The 20,656-nt window shown below is 39.2% G+C and overlaps 1 protein-coding gene across 3 annotated transcripts in view; it reads right to left on the reverse strand.

The window, feature by feature from the left end:
* The window catches only part of ttc28 (tetratricopeptide repeat domain 28), a 179,555-nt gene that overhangs the window by 99,383 nt on the left and 59,516 nt on the right, over positions 1-20,656 (reverse strand). The window contains exon 1 of one of the 3 annotated variants that reach the window (XM_056736458.1): positions 15,868-16,612. The exons of the other annotated variants lie outside the window; for them this stretch is intronic. Coding sequence (XP_056592436.1) covers positions 15,868-15,894 — 27 coding nt within the window. The 5' untranslated portion in view covers positions 15,895-16,612. Of the gene's footprint in view, positions 1-15,867; positions 16,613-20,656 lie in introns of those variants that run through there. 3 annotated transcript variants of the gene reach the window in all.

Genomic DNA, 20,656 nt, shown 5'->3' on the forward strand with positions numbered 1-20,656 from the left:
GTGGTAGTGTTTGCAATGTTAAATGCGCAACGCATGCCTCACTGTTTACTACCACACAGCAATCACAAGTTACGTTATTTTAAATACACTGATGCGCTAAATCTCTCTGAATGGTAAACTAAGAACTGCTGTGAGTTGCCAGTGTAAATCTTTATATCTTTGTTTTATTCAACACACCAGGAATTGCAGTAAAATAAAATATTCTTACTGTTCCTGTCACATAAGCATAGAATAATGAAAAAATAAACTTTTAATGTGCCAAACCATCAGACCCTAACAGAACCGAAAACCGTGGGTAAAACTGTATTGTTGCATCCCTAGTTAGCATTATAGTTATCTTCATAGTTATCGTTATTGGTGTGAACTAATGTCCACATCTCTGATTGGCTGAAGCCATTATAGCCACTTGAACCCCAATGGAACCGTCAAAATTAAATTTCACAGAGCTGTAAAAAATGACACGGCATAATTACATTACACAAAAGGCATTTTTAAAAGAGGAGAAAAAAACTAGCTCAAAGTTGATTAACTGAAACACTATTCTAATCAGGTTAGTGAAAGAAGCCGATCCGCCCCTGACTGAAAGCCCTCAGGACACAGGATCAGGGTAATGAGAGGTGCTCCAGCCGTCAAATGAGATCATTCTGCTACTAATTTCCCAAACAGGAGAGAGCTCAACACACGCACCTATTTACACCAATGAGGAGAGCGTATCAATAAACCATGAGCTACATCAACTACGCCATTAATCCGGACGGAAGTGCTTTTTTATGGATCTGGCTCAGGAAAGTGATTTGATCTGTAATGAGGGAGGTGATATGAAAATTCATGTCGGGTTTCTTTAATTTCAAACTTTTGTATACGATAGTCAACATGTGCAGAGCTGTAATGCTCTAGAGAACCTCTTAAAAATACAATTCATCAACATTTCTGTTTATGTTCCTTTAAAAAAAAAGAAAAGACAATGTTTGGGAAATAGTTCATGTAGAGTTGCTGCAAAGAAAACAATCTTTACTCTTCCTGTCTTGTTTTCCAAATTCAAATATCTAACAATTCTAAGATCAGGATACATTTACTTGAAAAGCAAAATTACAAAAAATATGAAGTGTTGTTTTATGCATTAATTCACAAAATGTTTACATTTATTGAACAAGAAAAACATCTCCTAGTGTGATAAGAAAAATGAATTTACCGTTTAGATTAAGTTCAATGTTATTTTTCCGACCTTGTATGCCAACATTAATATGCAACACAAAAGGTTGAAATTATTTATTATCTTATATCTTAATATAATGTCATTTTTTTCTTCTCAATACTGAGAAAAAAATGCAGAGCAACTCAAACAATGAACTAGTATCAGGTTTTAAGATACTATTAAAAACATGTCTCAAAACCCTTAAGATTATATTCTATTCATTCAATGAAACATGCTCTTTTCTGACGCTCCCTTAGAAACACAACGTCAAACACTTTTAATTCTAGATCACCGTTCACAATGCACAATTTTTCCTCCCTAGTCCTGAAAGAACAAAAAAAGTTTAATTTTAATGCTTGGCACTTAGTGTTCTCCACCGACCAATTTGGCTTCATCAGAAACACCTGGTGTCGACAAACAAAACCGTCTGTTCACAAATTCAAACAAACTACCCCAAGACAAGCCGCACACGGGCTCCCCGCATCCCCGGGAGGAACATATGGTGCGGACGGACCGCTGAACGTGTCATAAAGTGAGAGAGAACTAGAAGACATGAGCGAGACCCGGAGAAACCACAGCAGAACAAAACTCCGTCAAGCTCCATTGGTTTCAGCGCAGCCCAATTTCTCAGAAGGTCTCTGTGATAAAGGGCATTCCAGGCAAGAAGAATCTAGTTGAGAGTTCAGCTGTTCAATGCCAACGGCGTCTGAAAATGAAGCCGAGGCAGAGAAATGCTAAGCGCAGCAGTCTTGTGCTATTATTTTCCACCCGGGCTGTGATGTTAACCTGACATATGACCTCACTACCTGCCAGAGGACGGATGAAGGATTGGATGGGCCGCAGCGAACAGATTCGCAAGATCAGAACATTATAGAATACAGCGAGACATTTGACTAATGTGGGCTGTTGGGACAGTGTCTCACATATGCTCATGTGTGTCTCGCTAACATCAGCAGCACACAAACCTTTCTCTGGCGTTGTATCAGTCCTGCGCTTTTCCCATCCCGTCATTTTTCACAGCTCCTCTGAGACGGGTTTTTACGCATTTTTTAAGTGTGTGTGTGAGTGTGTGTGCGTGTGTGTGTGTGTGTGTGTGTGTGTGTGTGTGGAACATGCAGACTTCAGGGGGCTTCCAGTTCTCATTTCGGCTGGACTGCCCTCTGCAGCTTTCCAATTAAAGCTCACATAACACCCTCCCCCAACACACACTAGTGATGGAGGCCGAATACACAAACACACACACACTGAGAGACACACAATCTTAAAGACGCATGCACACTGAAAAACACAAACATATAGTGCACACACACACACAATCTCAAAGACACATGCACACTGAAAAACACAAACATATAGTGCGCACACACACACACACACACACAATCTCAAAGACACATGCACACTGAAAAACACCAACATATAGTGCACACACACACACAATCTCAAAGACACATGCACACTGAAAAACACAAACATATAGTGCACACACACACACACACACACAATCTCAAAGACACATGCACACTGAAAAACACAAACATATAGTGCGCGCACACACACACACAATCTCAAAGACACATGCACACTGAAAAACACAAACATATAGTGCACACACACACACACAATCTCAAAGACACATGCACACTGAAAAACACAAACATATAGTGCACACACACACACACACACACACACAATCTCAAAGACACATGCACACTGAAAAACACAAACATATAGTGCGCGCACACACACACACAATCTCAAAGACACATGCACACTGAAAAACACAAACATATAGTGCACACACACACACAATCTCAAAGACACATGCACACTGAAAAACACAAACATATAGTGCACACACACACACACACACACAATCTCAAAGACACATGCACACTGAAAAACACAAACATATAGTGCGCACACACACACACACACACAATCTCAAAGACACATGCACACTGAAAAACACAAACATATAGTGCGCGCACACACACACACAATCTCAAAGACACATGCACACTGAAAAACACAAACATATAGTGCGCACACACACACACACACACAATCTCAAAGACACATGCACACTGAAAAACACAAACATATAGTGCGCGCACACACACACACAGTCTCAAAGACACATGCACACTGAAAAACACAAACATATAGTGCGCACACACACACACACACACAATCTCAAAGACACACGCACACTGAAAAACACAAACATATAGTGCGCACACACACACAATCTCAAAGACACATGCACACTGAAAAACACAAACATATAGTGCGCGCACACACACACACAATCTCAAAGACACATGCACACTGAAAAACACAAACATATAGTGCGCACACACACACACAATCTCAAAGACACATGCACACTGAAAAACACAAACATATAGTGCACACACACACACACAATCTCAAAGACACATGCACACTGAAAAACACAAACATATAGTGCGCGCACACACACACACACACAATCTCAAAGACACATGCACACTGAAAAACACAAACATATAGTGCGCGCACACACACACACAATCTCAAAGACACATGCACACTGAAAAACACAAACATATAGTGCACACACACACACAATCTCAAAGACACATGCACACTGAAAAACACAAACATATAGTGCACACACACACACACACACACACAATCTCAAAGACACATGCACACTGAAAAACACAAACATATAGTGCGCACACACACACACACACAATCTCAAAGACACATGCACACTGAAAAACACAAACATATAGTGCGCGCACACACACACACAATCTCAAAGACACATGCACACTGAAAAACACAAACATATAGTGCGCACACACACACACACACACAATCTCAAAGACACATGCACACTGAAAAACACAAACATATAGTGCGCGCACACACACACACAATCTCAAAGACACATGCACACTGAAAAACACAAACATATAGTGCGCACACACACACACACAATCTCAAAGACACACGCACACTGAAAAACACAAACATATAGTGCGCACACACACACACAATCTCAAAGACACATGCACACTGAAAAACACAAACATATAGTGCGCACACACACACACAATCTCAAAGACACATGCACACTGAAAAACACAAACATATAGTGCACACACACACACAATCTCAAAGACACATGCACACTGACAAAACACAAACATATAGTGCACACACACACACAATCTCAAAGACACATGCATATTGACACAAACACAAACATATAGTGTCACACACACACAATCTCAAAGACACATGCACACTGAAAAACACAAACATATAGTGCACACACACACACAATCTCAAAGACACATGCATATTGACACAAACACAAACATATAGTACACAAACACACAATCTCAAAGACACATGCATATTGACACAAACACAAACATATAGTGTACACACATACACAATCTCAGAGACACATGCATATTGACACAAACACAAACATATAGTGAACACACACACACACACACACACACCAAGAGACACACAATCTCAAAGACACATGCACATATAAGTACACAAACATATAGTACACGCACACACACACGCACACGAACACACATACTCTGAGACACACAATCTCAAAGACACATGCACATTGACACACGTTTGTGTGTTATAGTGTACACAAACACACATACACGCTCTGAGACACGAAATTTTAAATACACATGCACATTAACACACAAACATATAGTGTACTCGCATACACACAATCTCAAAGACACATGCACATTAACACACACAAACATATAGTGTAAACAAAAACGCATACACTGTGAGACGCACCATCTCAAAGACACATGCACACAAACAAGCATATACGCGGAGACATAATAACACAGACAAACTCAGACGCAAACCTACAGTACACAAAACTCAGAGACACACTTACAAAATACAAACACAAAAACACACAGACACACAGAAAACCAAACACAAAATAACTGTATACAAACACAGACACTCACACAAAACTGAACACACACACATAGAACCAAACAGACACATAAACATATACAGACACACACAAATGCTAACATCAAAACACACAAACAAACAAAAAATTCTTAATTTTGTGAATTAACCCATGAAACAACTCGAACCAAATATTTTGTGTCATTTTGCTTGTCAAGTAAATATATCTGATCTAAGAATTGTAAGATATTTGATATTGGAAAAACTACGTGCCTTTGCATTGACTTTGAATAGAATTCATGTGAACACAGTGTTACAAAACTAATTCTATAATTCAATGAAATATCTTCGTGAAAGAAAAGTGAAAGTCAATGTTTGTTTGCGTTTTCAAATTGAAAAGCTCTTTTTATGCATGTAATATTAGAAACAAAGCAAATAAACGGTTTAGATTGGAGAGCGGTACTTTCAAACCTAAAACCAAAGCAAAACTCACACCCATTCTGAAACTCGTTCCCAAGATAGAACCAGCACACATTGCAGCAGACCACCATAAAAAATATCTCAAGCACCAGAAATAAAGTTTCACACCTTCATGACAAGAGTGTTGAGAATGGTAATGCTTGCTTCGAGCATATTCTCATGTGCCGACAAACGGCACGACGTGACAGGTGGCAGAGGAGCACAGTGGATAGGATGGGTGTGGCTGGGAATCGAAGTAAATTGCATTAGAGGGTCCAGTGAAGTCTCTGAGAGCAAAACCGTGAGGTGCACAAATTTTTTCATCTTTCACACATTAAAATAGGCGAAACCGTTTATAGCTCTGAGGGACCAAACACATGCGTGGATCTGTGTGTTAGAGACGGGGTGAGACAGGATTCGTGTGAATTATGGAGATGGAGTGTTAAAGCTCTGCGGGTGAGAATTCTCTGGATCTTTCGGCTTTGCTTCGCTGCTGTCGTAGCGTGCCGGTTATACGCATTGCTGGAGAGATCACCAGAAATAGTTTTAATATCTGTTGGGGATGTTTAAATCTGTTCATTCATGGCACGCTGGGTTTGGCAGCTGACACACTCTCTCTCTCTCTCTCTCTCTCTCTCTCTCTCTCTCTAGTGATCTATTGACAACAGTTACTGCTTTATCCAACAGTGGGTGGTCAAACTTAAATTCATATATATAATCAAAACCACATTATGTAATTGATCTAATCACACTACAACTCATCCAAAAGAAATCAAAGTGGCCGTAACTCATCGCACCCTTCAAATATCCGTAGAGTCTTTAGTTTGATCACATTTATAAAAGACAAATACAGCTGTACGATTATTTCCAAAAACATACCACTTCCTGCACGCATCTGGGGGGGATATGAAGGTGGAACACAACAATTGCAAACAAAACATTCCTCAGCGAAATGCAGTAAACACACAACGCAGTGCTCTCTCTCTTTTGCTCTAGCCGGTTGATGTGTGCACATGCTCTTTCTCCAGCCTTCACTGGTTGACGCGTCGGCGTGCTTTTCCGGCGTATTGTCAGAGACTAAGGAAAGTTGTTATGAAACGGATGTTCGGAAAACACTTTCCAAAACCTACACGAATGCTGGGGGAGTGTATCAGGCACAAAAATACTACGTCATACGTCCAACTAGTTTTTTTTGACAAGTTGACAATGTCAAGCATGAGAAGCGAGCCTGTTTAACATTGTAAACAAGTCAGAATGCATAAAACACAGCTGCACATCTCATTTAAACTTGAGAATGACCTACTTTAAAATAAAGCTCAAAAAATGTGGCCCATCTGAGTTTTTAGCTACATAAAAGTGATCCCAGCTGCGTCACGTGATTGTGACCTGTGACGGACAAGCACACAAGTCTGTATTCCTATTGGCTTTCCTGCACGACCTGAAGCGATTTAAACATTTCAGGGGTTATTCATCAGAGTCAGAAGACACACAAAACGTACATGTCTTCATTACTGTCAGGCTCACGGGTCTGAACTGATTCAAGGTGAACCGGCTAAGAGCTACGTTCAGAGAAAACACTTCCCCTTTCTCCTGCGCCCTTCAAGAGACCTCTCTCTCTCTCTCTCTCGATGAATACTCCAGCTGCTGCAGCAATGTGCTGTTTGTAAGGCGTGATGGGGTAAAAGTGTTGGCAAATATTGTTTCTCCAGCACTAACTTGAGCGTTGTGTTTGGTGGTTTATTCCATAATCAAATTTTTTTCCTACTGTATGCGAGTTTGCTGCCAAAATAAGTCAAACAAACATCATAAATATTGCGCTGATAATTTTGTTTTACTTCATCTCTTATTTAAACTTAAGTGGCAGGAATGACTCGTGTTTGTGAATCAATCAATGAATCGATTCAAACTGACTAAACAAATCTTTTAAGCTACTAGGTGTGTATTAAAGTGCTTGAGTGGGTTTTACAAAAAACTAATTTTTTAAACCAAATGGGATTCTGTGAACAATTGTGAAATTATGATCCAAATAAATCTTTAAATGGAGTTTCAAACTGATTCACAGCAATCCTCATGTCATTTCAAACCTGTAGGACTTTCTTTATTATCCAGAACACAAAAGAATATATTTTGAAGAATGTCGGTCACCAGACAACACCGAACACCCCATTGATTTCCATTGTATTGTAACAAAACATTTCTCAAAATATCTTCTTTTGTGTTCCACAGAAGAAAGAGTCATACACAGATTTACAACCACATGAAAGTAAATATATGATTACAACAAGTTTTTACGTTTCGGTGACCTATCCCAGGTTTCAGTTGTAAGACAAGAATGAATGATACAAAAAAACAGTCTGACCCACAATCTTTATCATCTCAAAAAGACATATTTTATAGCCCAGGTTTAAAAACATGCAATAATTTGTTACGGACAGATGCTTTTAACAGCCGACCAGCACTCCCACAGCGGAATGTGTCCGCTTGGCCACGACCGATCAGTCTGCGTGTGAAATGCTGCGATGTCGAGTTTACCGTTCAATTTACCTGTCAGGAAAGCCAGCGGTGCGGCAAACGCAACGCCCGACAGCAACGGCTCTCGTGAAAGAGCCGTATTTCACCCGTTCGCTAGACTCAAAATCTCACCACATCTGAAAGAATTAGAGGATTCAGTGATTCATTACTTGACCGTCTTCATGTTTTATCGCAGATACCTACAGGAGGACAAGGGCCGACTGGTGCCAAGCTGGTTTGTCGTGGACACAATGTAAAGAATCAGGAGAACTCAGGTCTGTGAAATCCTTAGGATTAAACGTAAAGATAAAACTTGCTGAATATAAAATCGTTTTTTGTGTGTTTTGAAATGTACGATTCTTGTCATGCTGCCCATGGATGCCGCCGCATTATTTTGCAAACGTAATCAGATACAAACCAGCCCATTAGGCAGGAGGACAGAGTCGTGATCAGATGCTCGCTTTTATCTCAGCAGCCGTGAAGAGCTCAACGCTGCCACGCTTCTGAACGGCAATTCTCCCGGGCGGCTGCATTTAAGCTGTTTTTCCACTTCATCACGCTGGGAAATGTGTTGCAGGATGGTCCTGCGTGCTTATTCACACAGCTTCAGGCCTGAGAAACGGCCATTTTGGCTCTCGTTCGGCATCTACACACAACATGCGTCCACAGCACGAGTGGCCACACACAAACAGATCAATAACAATCAACAAAGTCATTACATGACGAAACATCCATGGTAAAAACTGCCAACAAAATCTAAACGCTCGGCTTCAGCACAGGAACACTAGCGCACTGCATTATGTGCAATATATACTTTACACCGTCTGTGTTTTATACAGAAACCGAATGCTAGACGCTGAACTGAAGTACACTATATTGCTGTCACATGACCGCACAATACCGCGTTTGCAATTCTGACTCATCTTTCATTTATATTTATGCATTCAGCAAACGTTTTTCTGCAAAGCGACTTACAGTGCCTTCAAGATATACAATTTTATCAGTATGCATGATCGACGGGATTCAAACCCACAACCTTTGCAATGCTAATGCAATGCTCTACCAACTATGCAATCTGAATACAGCACTGCAAATTTTGGAATCAGCAGAAGGTCATCTATGTATTCAACACATAGAAAATTTGCATATTGTGTGCACAGCATAAATCCTGAATATTTATACATGAAAAAGTAGCATGTAGTATAGAAGCATTGCAGACAAATCCTCAGACTTCACCCGGTGATGACAACCAACATGAGCGCACACACACACAGCTCATCTAAATAAGAAACTCCAGGGGGCAGCTTGAATTGATTTCAATCAGAAGCATTATCACTCATAATGGTTGTTATAAATGTCTGACTCAGGTGCATGCTGATAAACCTTCACAGCGGCCACAAAATTCACTGCAAATGTGGAGAGCTTTAGAAATCTGAGCCCTCATATAAACACACCATAGCAGAGCTCTGGATCTGCATGACTGAGTAGTGAGGGATTGACCGACATGGTGTTTTTACATGACCTGTGGTGGTGAAATCTAGAAAACAGGCTGTGCTGTGATGATAAAGGAAAGATACAGAATGTTCTAGGCGCATTAAATGATTCAAGATTATGTTATTGACATCCATTATATTGTCCATTCCTTTCTTAAGAAAAAAAAGAAAAAGAAAATATTTACAAATAAAATGAATATTTGAAAAAGGATATACCAGTAAAATATTGAATAGAAAGTCAAAAGTTTGCAATTATTCAACATCATTTATCTTGGCTCATTTTAACATTTACTAATAATCTTTTTTATCAAAAGTGGTATATAATTTATAATGGTTAATGCACGATGAATTAACTGGACAACCATATTATATTTCTTATCATCAGTTCACATTAGCTAATGCATTTATTAGTGTTAACCAATACAACCTTTTTGTATGTTACCAAATAAAATACACAAAAATGAAATGCACAATATACAGTATAAATATTTAAAAAATAGGCTAAAAATACAATAAATATATATTAATATAATATAAAAATAAGGAGTTTGATTCCAGAAAGAGATAACTCGGCATTAAAAAAATGCTAAATTAATATTTTTTATTGCGCATTCCAGTTAATATGAATCAAACTGCGGATGGTTTGTTTTAACTTAAGCCATAATAACTCAAATAACACAGCTAACTAACACAATAAAAACACGATTTTTGAATTTTTTTAAAACTTTATCTTATTTTGGAACCAAACTCTTCAGTTCATATGTTGTTATACATTCAAAAAGTTAAAAATATAACTAAATACATTTCATACATTACATGTACCTATACCTTATGCACACTACACATCTCGAGTTTTCCTGAAAGAAACCAATCTGGGAGGTAAAAACCAACAAGAACATCCAGAACAGGAAGTTCATCTTAGTGTCGGCGACTGAAAGATGAGAACCAGAGGGAATCTACTGAAGACTGCCAAAATAACCCCCACCCTCAGCTCTTCAAAACGGCGCTAAGCATTCTCATCCAGGTGAACGACGAGACCCGCTGCCACTCTGGCCGTCTGCCTGCGATGCTGATTGTGAGTCGTTCTGTGGAAGGCTGTAAATATGCGGGCATATCATAAACCCAGCAGGTGCGTTCACTGCTAACGGTTAATCATCCACCTGCGCTCTTTCATCAAAACACCTTCCTCATCACCCCGTGGAACATCCGATGGCGACCTCGGGTTCCTTCCGTACACCCTACCGAGACGTGAAGCGCTGGGTCGATATCAGAAAGGTTAGCGGATGTGGCCACATACCCGCCAAACAGGTGTGGGAGACGATAGCGCGTTCTTCATCGAGAATTTGCCAAGCCTGCCAAAGAAAAACACGCTGTTTGGACGCCGCAGGACACGAATGGCGCTGGTGATGAATATAATGTCTTGAGAATGATAGCCTCCCCGCAGAGATCTAATAAATAACACAGGAATCAAATGGAGATAAGGTTCTGCGGCTCCCCAGAGGTTAAGAGCAGCTAAATGAGGTTACCGCAGGAGTATCGCCTCCGATAAGGGTTAAGCTCACTCCAGTGAATCTCACGCTAAATCACACTGAGCTGAAGTATCGCTTATAAATCCATGAGGGGTTAAAAAAACCTTCAATCTCTATGAGAGGATATTAATCTTTACTGAATTGTGCACCTTTAACCATATCAACGGAGCGGTTTGGAGAAGAAGCATGCGTGTGAATTACAACTCGACTATATCAAACTCTAAAAATGATTGTCTGCCTCATTAGCAGCTGGTTGTATAAATCACTATCTGCATGTTGTCCGCCATATTGGAACAGTCAAAGCAGTCTGCAACCATATACACATGTATAAATATCAAATGGTATGTGCGGTCATGTTAAAATAAAGGAGTTATCTAACACAAAATGAAGACATAATATTGAATTAATACATATTAAAACACAAATCAGCACTTTCTCACCTGCCAAAGGTTTTATACAACCAGAGGATATGCAATGTTGTGGCATCTTGCAAAACTATGACAATAGAAATGTTGACCGATCTAAGATGGCAGAAGCTTCAACGTGTCTTGAGCGGTCAAATTGGTGCATGCTTGTGTGAAGTGCGTTTTTCATTGTGCTTGTTTGTGTGTAACATTAATTAATTTTACTTAGTTTAAATCTATTTTGCAAGTTTTCCAGGTGCATTGAGTCGATATTACTAGATGCGGACTCGCTGTTCTAGCTGTTCGAGTGAATGAACTACATAGTTTAACATGCCGCACACGTGACACTCGTGGATTTGTCTGCGGCTGCACAGTATGAGGATATGAACACATGAAAATCATCTCTAGAATTTCTCTGAATGTCTATTTGACGAGCACTTCAAAGCTATCTTCAAATGAAGAGTTGGTCCAAAATGACTGTGTCCAAACTCAGTTTTTTTTAATTAATAAATCATGTTTTCATTTATGTTATCATGTTTTATTGTGTTAGTTATTATACTATATACTACTCATTATACTATACATTTGTTTTGTAATTATGTGCTAAACCCAATACTAATTCTTTCAAACGATAGCCAAACAGTATCAGAGCATGACAGAAAACGGGGACAAATCCAGGCTAAAAATAAAACGCATTCCAAGAGCGACGTTCCTCGTGAGCGCCCCAGAAAGCAGCAAACTTCACCCAAGTTTCTTGCTTTCAGCGACTTTCATCATTTCCAAATGTTTCATCTTTAAATGATCAAAGAAATGTGTGCGTTCGAGAGAATAAGCGCTGCCAGATCTGGACCTACCAGCCTCTGTAGACCTGAATCAGCTGCCCAAACGCTCTGAATAACAACCCTTTACATCTGCCCTTCGTACCCACGGGTCAGAGCCCCTCCGAGTCATTCTGAGTGAGTAATGGATGGCCTGTTTAATCTGCTGAGGAGGTGAGACTGAGAAAGAGACGCGGTAATCCTTGTAATCCACGGTAAACAAAGTCTTCCCCGCGCTAGCTTTAACGTACCGACAGTGGCGCTGGGAAAATATGAAGTGCTTTTGAACATATTAGTGTAATCCAATCCTGGCAATCTCTGAGCCGGCTCTTTGCCGCTTTATTGATCTCTACGAGGAGAATGTGGGATTCATCTTTTGGGACTAATGGAGACAAAAACAGGCCTAGATTTTAAGATCATCACTTTTACTTTGTGTGTTTTAGGAACTGTAATATGGAGATGGAGGGATGGACCTAAAGATGCCGAGTAACCTCAGGCCATACAGTCTCAAGTCTTAATTCTAAAACAGGGTAAAGAAATACATTTAGGATGTATGCTAGTAAAACAAAAGCAAAGGGAGATAATAACAGATAATGAAGATAAAGATGAAAGGCCAGATGTGGGTTTTATTGAGTGTGCATCCACAGTAAGTGCTTTCACATGGTACATACACGAGTCCTCACGATTGCAGATTAAAAACCACAGAAGAATTGATTTAACACCAAATCCAAAGTGGTTCATAAATAAAATCTTAATTTCTGTGCGACATGTACGAATGACATCTAAAAGCACGGATCTTGTTGAGACATGTGCGGTTACTTTTCAAATACAGTATTTTGTACAGTAAACATTAAAATTATTGTCTATACACATTAAAGACGAGACACAAATCAAGATTTGTGTAAACTCATATCTGATTGCAAGTAATTCAAACCCCCTAGCAACTACAAAGCAACACGTTAGCAACCGCCAACAGTCCTCACAATATCTTCAAAAAAATATATATAACAAAAAAACAGATGTTAGAAGAAGCAACAGTAAAAATGTTATATATTCGTAAAATGATCATTACGTTTGATGACCTTTCATTTCAAAATCAGAAGGTCTTTGTTGTACTTGCGCACACACAAGGATTTTTTTCATGGAATTTTTATGTCCGATCATGGACGCTTCCAGCACAAACAAACATTCAAGGTGATATCAAGGCAAGTGATCATACAAATTATTGTGCAAAAGAATGTAGAAATAAATATAAAAGACAATTGTAAAGAATAATAAAATACAAAAGACATTGCACGGGATAATATATTCTTTGAATTTACATTTCTACAGATGTTACGCACACCTGTGCTGGAGGGAAATTTTATGTGCCAAAGAAGTGATGATATGTACATGAAATATTCATATAGGAATATAAATAGGAATTAATTTACATGTAAGATATTGCATTATGTTGTACTCAGTGTGAGTATTTGTAGTGGTATATTGCTCTTATGGAGCAGTTAACTGTTCGAGAGGGAGATGGCCCGGAGGAAAGCTACATATTAAAGTAAATATAACATGAGATCTGTACATGCGTCATCTGGAAGTACTGTATGAGTTTCCAGGAAACACACATCAACATAGAATGGAGAAAAATACTAAACAGCTTAGAAAAGAATGTGACCGGCCGGCCAGCTGTGAGTGCCATGCTGCCAAAACCTGAGACTGCCTGTCACTCACACCACAGGACCCGCCTCCATGCCAAAAACCCCACAAAACACACACGAGCCCTGTGTCTGACATACCAAGAGATATAAGAAAGTATTTTAATGATGAAAAAGCACACACTTAACTTTAAAAGGCAAACCATAATGAAGCAAAACAAAGTTAGCTGGTGTTTGCCGAAGCAAAGTTTCCAGCTCACATTTGAAGGTTTTGGGCCAAAAGTATCCATGTATGAGTGTCTGAGTGCATTTACATAATTCCACGTTTCAACTGTGTGCCGTGACTGTTTCTGAAAAGTGTTGTTTGTACCCGTGGAGGCTTTTGATTAACTACAGCCCCAAACAATATGTCCCCGATGGAGGAGAAAAGTGGAACCCTAATGAATAGAATGTGATTTGACTCCCGCAGTGCAGCGCTGAATAGTGTTTGTCTTCTGTTGAGAAAGAAATAATCAAGTTGTTTTCTTACAGCATCCTTTTGAATCACCTATACACTGAATACCAACAGCACCAGCACACGCTCCAGCTACAAATCTGAAGTTTGTTTTTGTTTGCCGATCATAAGCTGGTCTCCAGCTGCGTATCGGGTTTTATCTTCCACGGAGGTCTTATTTACAAACTCTTAGAGGTGTTCTTCAGCTCTATCGATGAGTCACTCATGAAACACCATCATCTTTCATTCACTAGAGAACGTTATGAAATCCCTTTCATCTTCCAAAGGAAACGGTATGACAAATCCACGCTGCCAATAAAGGCACACTAATAAAAATCTTCTGAAAACAAAGGCAGAGGAAAGTCACAGTCACAGATTAAGAACAGGGAAAGAGCTCCTGTGATCTGGGGGTGTTTGCCCCCTAGTGGAACACAGACGCAACTTCAGGCTTTGGCTGCAGTTCAACGGGCCCCGGGCAATGGCACACTCAGCATTTAGTTATTTCAGAGAGGACGCAAGACACAGCACAAAATCTGTGATGCAATGATCTATGCGTTTTGGAAGAGAAAAAGAACGAAGACATTCAATTACGCACAAGTGATGCCATATGCCAGAATGACCATTCTATATCAACACGATCAAAGCTCGTCACTATAGCCTTTAGTTTAGTCACTTGTGAGATTTTGCAGAAAAGCCATGAAATGTAGACACCCTGGTGCCAAGGTAACCCTCAGAAATCTAAAGATACATTGTGAAAAACATGGTGGAAACAAAATAGCACTGTATTCATCTGAATGGTATCTATTACAGATTATTGAAGGATGTAGAGGTTGATGTAACTTTGATATCTAAGGCTTCCTCGTCCACCCTGTTTTTAACATCATCATCACACGTCTTAAATACATGTAAAGAACGCATTAAAAAGAGAGACGCACACCACTGCGTTCAACGCGTAACCAATATATGACAGAGAGATCTAATGTCTGATCTCCAATGATGAACAACGAGAAAAAACTGACCACTTGAAGGTCTCGTTTTCTTCTCTATCAAACTAGCTCAGCTTAAACTTTCATCAGCAAGCGCATAAACCCATAACGCACTCCGGAAAACGACTGCTATCTGAACAGAATGCCTTATCTGAACACAACTCTCTCGTCATACAGGAATTCTAATGCACCCAAAATCGGGTCAAGCTCTCTTACACTGTAAACACAAAAGAAACATTTATACATCTTAAGATCACAGACATCCAAATGTCTCCTCCTCCAAATGTACTGACAAACTCAGAATATGCTCCATACAATCTCAACTGCACAGCCTGGATCTACACTGCTGAAAAAGAGCATGTCTTACCTTTTTCCTGGGCTGCCATTTCATCATATTTGTAAACCAAAAATGAACAGCATCAAAACATCACGATGACAGAGATGTGGGCTTTAGGATGAGAGTTGCGAAGACATAAAGTCACGGCGTCTCCGGACGGCGGATTCATGACGCGCAATCGGTGCGTAAAAACGCAGTCCACTTGAGCCTACAGTGTCCTCCAAATAATCCAACAGTTTCTGACGGGAAATATCGTGGTTACTACTCTTATTAAGATGGGCTGTAAGTTGTATCGTTGTTTAAATAGATGCCGATGATGACAGGAAACTCCAAACGCGTTTTTGGCACTCTATATGCGCACGCATTCGCCCCCCATCGTTCGCTATGGCGAGACAGCGGCTTTGCTCTGGATGTCCAGTGCGATCAGACTGAAGAAAAGACGCAAAAAAACTTTCCGTTCGTATAAATATAGTACGCGTTTTCCTTCTAAACGGTGCGATTGCCGTTACATGTCAAGGATAGTTCGCTTAACCCCGCCAAACGCGCGCATTGAGACCCATCGAAAAGCTAAAAAGTTCCGGACAAAGAGTGTTGAAGGAAAATATTCCCAAAATCACAGTGGATCGAGATTCCAGAGATGATGCGTAATTCTGCAACAGAACAGCTTAAAGACATTCAGGAACAGAATGTCGAATCCAGTCGCAAATAAGACGAAAAGGAGGAGTGGAATAGATAAACAAAAAATCCTTGGAATTTGAGAGTTGGAAGGAGAAGGAAATCCTCCGACAGCGCAAAACTGGAGCGCAGTACACTAATAACTTCCTTCCCTGCTGCGCCTCTGCGCTGGAGAGCCGGAGAGTCCGCGCGCTCTGCTGGGTCATAGAGCCGCCGGATACAAACCCACACACATCATCACAGCTTCTAAAGCCAACTGCTGCACAGAGATGATAAAACAACTGAACCACAAACATTCACACACTCAAAAATCACCAAACTGTCCATTCATGCCATTTGATAAATCACAAAGGCTGTTCCAAATGGAGTACTTTCTACTTCCTGAATAATATGCAGTATACTTTTCCTATTAAAAGACTTAAAATACGACTGCAACTTAATATAAAACAGTTCTAAGTCGTGACTGATATTCCTTTCCGCTCCTGAAAATGAAATTATATTGCATTGTATTCCATACAGTGTGCCCTGTGTGTATACTGCACATTTTGACAAATGCAGCCAGTCATCTGGGTATTCATGCATACTGAAAAATGAAAGGCAGAAATAAAGTAAGAAAAAGTGCAAAATAATTATTCGGATTTAAGAGTGAAAGTAGCATGTTATCAGTTATTAGTGGGTAAAACACATACAAATTCAAATCAGATAATTATTTTATGTACATTCAAATTTGACTATTTATGCAAACACACAAATTACAGCTCCATGACATTTAACTGTACACTAGCTAATGATCTGTTAAGAATTACATAATGTAATGATGTTTGTTAATGACTTATTAATGAAAATCACCACAGAGTTTGTTCGGGCCAGTATACATCAGCAAGGCATTGGTGTGATCCATGGATCTGGATTGAAGGCATTACAGTCTACACAAATGGAAAATATCTACCGTACAATAGTTGCTTTACGATTGCTTCCGGTTCATTTAAGTCATCTTTTATAGAGAGATCCCCAAAAAAGGGGGAAGAGAGGCTGGTCCAGCGTGGGTTTATTCCAACAAAATCAATTACAGCATTCTCTGCTCACTGCTGATAATAGCTCACTGCAACGTGACACCTGTTTTGCAGGCTTTCCCCATCGCTGGCCGCCTTTAAAGATTTATCTCTGCTTGTTTACCTTGCTTTCGGCCTCTTAAGTGAGATTTTGAAGATTCCTGGTGTCCCTACTCGGCAAACTGACTTCATCCCTTTATAATAATATTTTGAGGTTCGATATCAAAACGTTTGCATGCCACAAGGTGTTGACGGACAAGAAGAAGGGAAACCCGTGTCTCTCATAACAACGGCATGATGTAAAATAAAAGCCTCTGGTTTGACCTCACTTGCATGCACGCAAACTAAGAAACTGCACATGTACACAAACAAACACATGCATTTAAAGAAACAGTTTACACCCAAAATGAAATTCGTCATTGTTTACTCGCCACGTAGCTTCAAAGCTAAAATACTAAACACATAAGGTGGTATACAGTATTAGAGCATGTTGTTTTTGTCAAATGCCGTTGACAGTTCACACCTGTCTACTTCCAAACAGGACATTAAGCATAAAAATACATGACAGTTCACTTTTGAACGAACTGTTCCTTTAAAAGCACTACAGCAGCTTCCTCCGTGAAATAAAGGGTGAAGCAGCTCCTGATGTGAGTCTCACGACTGTGACAAAGACACCAGCAGTTTAACAACATTACACGTGTGAACAGATATAAACGACCTCCATTAGTTTCACCTGGAAATAAAACCACAGATGCTGCGCTTCTCTTTGGGTTTGAGGTGACAGATTGGACGTTGTTAACCAACAATGAAGACAAACTATGGGTCGCATTATTCTTTCATGAATTAGCCGTAAAACTTAATTAAAAGCGCATTTCATTTGAACAGCACCTGTCCAAAGTCATGATATCAAAATAACATTAGGTCATTTTCAGATTGAAGAGCTGCTTAAAACTCATTATGAAATGACATTATTTTGGTTTGGGCGAAAAATAAAATTATCTGAGTTTAAACAACACCAGATTGCACATTAAATCGTTTAAGGTCACAGTGAAGTCAAACTTCATTTTGACTATAAGACATCTAACCTTCAATATAGAAATTCAGCGGTTAACTCTTCCAGCGCCATCTTTGCTGTAAACATGGATGATATCTTGGTAATACTTTCATAAGCGATCCAAATTTTCACTCAACTCAACTCAACTCAACTCAACTTTATTTATATAGCGTTTTTTACAATTTTCATTGTTACAAAGCAGCTGTACATGAGACACATTGAATAGTATGAATTCAAAAGCAGCCCCCCTGGCCAGGCAGATAGTGCAAAACAGTATGCAAATGGTGGTGAGGAACCCAAAACTCCCATCGAGAAAAAAACCTCAGGGGAACTCAGGCCCAACCAGGGGATTCCAGTTCCCCTCTGGCAAAAGCTGCTGCCTCTGCACAAGCTCAACAGTGCCTGCACAACAAGGCTTAATAAAATATAAAAATTAAGGATTTAAGATTATCATTAACAATCTAATAGCATTTTACCTGACAGACATTACTATGTTATAATAAATCCTTAACAATTAACCATCCCAAACACATTTAACATTATAACAACAGCACAGTAACAGAATAAAGATCATGAGGAATACCTCAGCAACCACATATCACGCCCTGACAATGACCACCAACACCCCAAAGATTCCTAACAGATAAAAATATTTGTTAATTCTTAAAAAAAAATGAAAATGTAGCTACACCTCATTCATAATGACGAATTTGGTCAAAAAGCAATGCAATACTCAGTGCAAAGTACAAAAAGTTCTTTGCAAACAAAACCGAGTACTGCGCACACTAAAAACCTTCCAAAAGATTAAAAAGGTCAAAATGTTTTATTTTAACATATGCAGGATGTACATGTGATAAAGTGTCCTGAAAACAGACCCAAGAGTGGATGTGGGTTTTTGTGAGTCCACGATTTATTTTGATTTAAAATCTGGTAAATGCTATTATCAAAACGATTCACATTGCATTCATGTGTTTCCTAGGAATCGAACCCTTGACAGTTGCGTTGCTTACACAATACAAACTACCACAGGAACTACATGAACATTTTCATTAAAGCATGCAAACATGGAAAACGCTGGAATTGTGAGATCAGATTTGACCTGCACTTACAAACCCAACAGCGTCAGAGGAAACCGACTTTTGAAAAGAACTCAACTCACGTTGAATCTGTTTTTTCAATCAGATCTATACACAGCAAAGTCCTTTTCCTACAGCTTCTGTTGACTTACTAGCATCTCTTTGTTTCCTCACAACTCTATTATACCTGGAAGAAGGGACTGACCATACTGAGAAATGAAATGCAAGATAAAAGAAAAGTGTATTAAAGAGATTCAGCAGAGGTATATTGTGTGTTCATATAAGAAACATAACAAGTGCTTCAAAAGATAGTAATCTTATTGTCAATGTTAATTGTATGTCTTGCATGTATTTTGTGTGCTATAAATAAATAACAGTAATAAAACTTCCAAACACTACATTTACTTTGTTACTAAAAAAGGCTTTGGTAAAAAAGTTATTATCCAAAGCTCAATGATGAAATGAAATGACCCAGATTATCAAATGTGACCCTGGACCACAACAACAGTCATAAGTAGCACGGGAATATTTGGAGCAATAGACAAAATTACATCGTATAAGTCAAAACTGTACATTTTTCTTTTCATTAGGATATTAAGTAAAGATCACGTTCCATGAAGATATTTTGTTAATTTTCAACCGGGAATATATCGAATGAACAAAACTGGCCGGTATCACGCGTACAAACATCACTCAGTGTTGCCTGCCCTTTGGGAACTACCCAGTTAAGTTTCTTTAAAGCAACGGCCTGCTACAGCGCCTCTGATGGATAATATTTTTGCACCCTTCGATTCCAGATTTTCAAATAGTTGTATCTCAAACAAATATTATCCTATCCTAACAAACCATACATCAATGAAAAGCTTATTTACTAAACAATGGACCCTTATGACTTGTGTTTTTTGTCAATTATTAACAAAACTAAAGGCCTCTTAACACCAAGAACTACATTTTCTGTTCTT

This window comes from Triplophysa dalaica, chromosome 22 (assembly GCF_015846415.1).
Source record: "Triplophysa dalaica isolate WHDGS20190420 chromosome 22, ASM1584641v1, whole genome shotgun sequence".
Classification (NCBI taxonomy): domain Eukaryota; kingdom Metazoa; phylum Chordata; class Actinopteri; order Cypriniformes; family Nemacheilidae; genus Triplophysa; species Triplophysa dalaica.